This window comes from Nematolebias whitei, chromosome 18 (assembly GCF_014905685.2).
Source record: "Nematolebias whitei isolate Nwh7 chromosome 18, NemWhi1, whole genome shotgun sequence".
NCBI lineage: Eukaryota > Metazoa > Chordata > Actinopteri > Cyprinodontiformes > Rivulidae > Nematolebias > Nematolebias whitei.
In genome coordinates, this window is record NC_056515.1 from 30,662,149 (window position 1) to 30,666,548 (window position 4,400).

The 4,400-nt window shown below is 38.8% G+C and overlaps 1 protein-coding gene across 1 annotated transcript in view; it reads right to left on the reverse strand.

The window, feature by feature from the left end:
• Positions 1–383: 383 nt before the first annotated feature.
• Positions 384–4,400, reverse strand: part of ndufa8 (NADH:ubiquinone oxidoreductase subunit A8) — a 9,582-nt gene continuing 5,565 nt past the window's right edge. The window contains exons 3-4 of the mRNA XM_037692626.1: positions 3,425–3,590; positions 384–861 (exon numbers count right to left, since the gene is read on the reverse strand). Of these exons, the coding sequence (XP_037548554.1) occupies positions 724–861; positions 3,425–3,590 (304 nt within the window). The 3' untranslated portion in view covers positions 384–723. The remainder of the gene's footprint in view (positions 862–3,424; positions 3,591–4,400) is intronic.

Here is a 4,400-nt window from a genome sequence, read left to right on the forward strand (position 1 = left end):
GTCGGTGTGCCTTTCAGTTGGTCTCGCGTCTCCTTAGATCCAAGGTCACTAAAGTGCATCTGTGCACACGTGCCGGCAGCAATAACACACTTGAATCTCAGCACACAACACCTCTGGTCTTCTTCCAGTCCAGGTCAGAGGCAGGAAGCGAGCTGAGAGAAAGGGAGGAAGCAGAAGCCGCTCTTGCTGGCTGCAGGTACTGACCCCGAGCCTTGACCTCTAACTTGAGCCCGCATCATTCTGGCAATACTGACTGACAACACACAGACGTGCAACTGCAGCTTGAAATACCTGATATTTCAAAAGGTTAGAGAAAGTTTAAGCGTTTCATTTGGACGTGGCAACAGTCATTACTGCACTTTAAAATAACACATTAGACTCCGTTTTTTTTTTTTTTACATTTTTATTATCTGAAGATAATTACAGATTGCTGTTTCTGTTCACTTACATTTACAGAAGTGGTCAGGAAAGATGGATGAATTCATGGATTTTGCTCTAATCGTTCATCCTTCTTTCCTGTATTAAACTCTTCACAAAGCTGTTCAGCTCAGGTCACGAGTCCTGTCCAAATCCACAGAAAATGCTAAAACCAGCAACCTAAATACCAACACCAGAGATTTAAACCCTTATCGTTGTATCAATGTTGAAAAGAACTTCTGCTGTTTTTTGGACAGAACCCGTGACTTTTGGAGGGTGACAGATTTTGTTTCCCCTGAAGCTGCCTCACCAGGTCCAGGAAAAGAGCCTGCTGCCATATTTAGAAGGTTTTAGATCGCCCTGGATGACTGGGTTGGGCTCAGGACGAGGTCTAGAGTTGTGGGGATTCTCTGGAAAGGGTCGCGAGGTTGCCACTTTGGTCACCTATAGATGGAAATCAAAAGATTTGTTAGACATTCAGAGCGACCGCACTGAGCCACCAACATCCTGCAAAGACGTAAAGTGTAATCAGTGCGTCTTGACAGGTCAATGTTGGGAAGTTAAGTTGAAGAAACTGCAAACAAACTCTTTGCTGCAGCGTCAGTAAATAAACTATTGATGTGAACAAATTAGCCGTGAAATTACTGACAAGTGAGCAGCACTGCTCATCGGTAATTTCTGCTGGGAAATCCCACATCCTGGCAGCCTTACTGATGTTACTTTAACAACTGCCGCCTACCCAAACATTCCTGCAGACAATAAACCAAAGAGATCGAGGCATGACCTGCAGGAGTTTTCTGTTAATAAAACTGCACAGTTTCAATTGTACTCAAGACTAACAAAATTATTACTGCTTTATTTATAAACTCACAAAAGTAGCACAGATCATTTTAAAATGTCAGAAATATAAATTACTGTATTTTCCGGCATATAAGTCACGCATTTTTGCATAGATTTGTCAGTCCTGTGACTTGTACACTTTTATTATCCATATTCATAACGCAGTTTTTGACTGGCGTGTCTTAAATTTCGAAGAACTGCAACAGTGAGTCCTTCCGTGCACGCTCGCTTCACTCAGCTGGTGCAGGCGGAGGAACGCTGGAGAGCTAGCGGCTCCGGCTGCAATGGATGGACGGATGAATGGCACCACCCCACCCAGGCAAAATGAAGCGGTTTGACCATTAAATAAATGCATAATAAATGTGACATATACGTTTTTTTCCTCTTCGCGATGCTTTTTTTGACTAATGCAACTTATACTCCAGAAAATACGGCAATTGGTCTGAAATACAATAAAGGAAAATAATTTGTACTGATCATTTTCATGATTGCAAACTAATCAGACAATGATTGGAAGTTACTTATTTTTATTGGCAAACTGATACAGTTGAAACCAAATGTTTACACACCATTTTATCACTGTGGACATTAAATCGGACAAAATCTTTCATGTATGTAAAGATTCCCAAAATTTAGGGATGCACGATATTATCGCATGGTATCGGCCGATATTAGCAATAAAGTTAAATATTGGACATCGGCCATTCCATCAAAATAACTCACAGATATAAAAGGCTTCTGTTTTAAGTTAGTTTTTAATTTAAGAAACTCAAGTATATCTATTATTGCACTACTACTTATGTGTATTTCACTTGTAGCTTGTGAACAGGTTGAGTTTAGATTTGTGAAAATTTACAAACTTGCACTGTTCGAGTGTTGTCATTGTGTTAGAGAGTAAATGTCATGAATAAATTTGACATTAAACATAATCCAAGTTGAAGTGTTACATCATTTTCAGCCCCTTTTTGGCATCTGCATTTGGTAGCAGGCCAAACTGACAAAGACCATTCAGAATAATGTAGTATTTTAATTCCACAGCAGAGAAAGTTACTGTATGTAGTCTCTGTAAGTAGGTCTAGGGGGGGAATTAACAGTATTGGTATCGAATAAATAAGTTTTAACATATTGGCATATTGGATGTCAGCCAAAAATAAAATATTGTGCATCTCTACCAAAATTATTTATAGTTATGATGTTGAGCTTTCTTTTAGAGAATTTATTATAATTTTTATCCTTAAGTCACAGGTTTACATACAGTGAGATCACTGTGCCTTTAAATAATTAGTTAAACCACAGATGGTTAGTTGACAACATTTAGGTTAACTGGAGGCACATTTGTGAATGTGTTTTAAGGCACGCCTCAAACAAACTGCTTCTTTGTGTGACATCATGACAAAAGTTAAAAGAAATCAGTCAGTCACTATATCTGGAAGGGAACCATCAACCTCCACAACTCTGGTTCATCCTTGGGTATAATTTCCAGATGCCTGAAGGTGCCACATTTTCTGTTCAAATAGTTACTGGTCGATAAGATCCAGCAGGAAATTGTTGTGCCAAAGTTTCAGTACAAAGGAACATACACACAAGATAAAATGCAACTATATGCAACCATAAACACCGACAAAATGTTCTGCCATTCAAGAGGAGATGGGTTCTGTGTTCTGAGATTAACGTGTTTTGATACAAAATGTCTGTATTAAGCTCAAAACAAAAGTCAAAGACCTTGTGAAGAAGCTACTGTAGCTGGTAAGACTGTTACTCTCTACAGAGAACTGAATCCTGGACTGTCATGAGCTGAAAGGCCATTCGGCAAGGACAAAGCCATTATTCCAAAAGCAACATAAGAAAGATTAAAGTTTGCAAATACACTCAGGGACGAAGACTCAGCTTTGGAAAAGTCCTGTGGTCTTATGAAGTCAAATTAAACTGGTTCATCATAATGAACCTCGTTATTCAACTTCCCTGCTTGTACGTTTTGAATGCAGAAACCGCAGCTTCAGAATGTTAGATAATAGCAGATTTCTGTGTTTGTCTTTTTAAACACCGTGTAAAATGTAAAAAAATAAAAAATAAATTGCTAAGAGCACAGCGCAGATGCAGTCAGCCAGTACAGAGCCCATCAGTCAAAATCTTCCTGTTCTGAATGCAGTGTCTTCTTAAGACTCACCTTAGATAATTGTCCCAGTTCAGGTCTTACCCAGCCCAGCTTATCAAGGACACAGTTGTCAAAAACGTGCTGCTGTTCACGGCAATGACGTAGTTCCGTCATGCCGTTATAATCCAGACAGGTCCAGTACTCTGTGAAGGACTCAGCACAGTTCCCCTTGATTTGTCTGAAAAGCACAATGCAGATAAACATCTCTATCAAACTTAGTTATGTTATTAATGGCAAAATAAATTTGTCAAGACACAAGGAAATCAAACTGTGTAATTAAGTTCTTTTAAAATATGTCTCTTCCTTTCTAATCCTGCATAAGGTGCTCAAAAATGTGAGAAAAAAAAAAGTCATACATATTCACAAGGATTTTGAATAATTCACTGGTATACAAAGAAGCACCATCACAGCTTTCAGAAACCACACACGAATTATTTTGTAATAAACTGTGCCACAGAAAGTTCATTACATTTATATTTTTAATACAAATGAAAAGTGTTTCCTCAGAATTTAAATTAATAATACAGAATCCAAACAGCTGCATAATTATAGCTTTGACAATTAACATTTACAAAGTGGAAACTAATTTCATTTAGTCGTTTTGACCAGACTGAAGGTTTAAAATGTTTTCTAGAGAAGAACCAAAGTTCATGCTCAGGTCTTTCAGGTCCCTGAGACTCAATGGGATTAACCTGTATAAATAAAGGTTGAATGAATGCTCAATAATCCAGGCATAAAATCCAACAATGTTCAGTCAGTTCATCTGGACGGTTTCTTTTTGAGGATGAGACGTTTTGTCCTTCATCCAAAGGACTTCTTCAATCTGAGGAGCCACCAAACAAAACTGATGCCTGCAAACAGCTTACTCCAGAGTGGAAACAAAGTTTGCTGGTGCTAAGATGGACTCCGGGGCCTGCCCTCTCCCTCGTCAACTCCTCTGAGACAGTCATGCCAAAGTGGTTCAAAACACCAAAGTTCATGCTCAGTA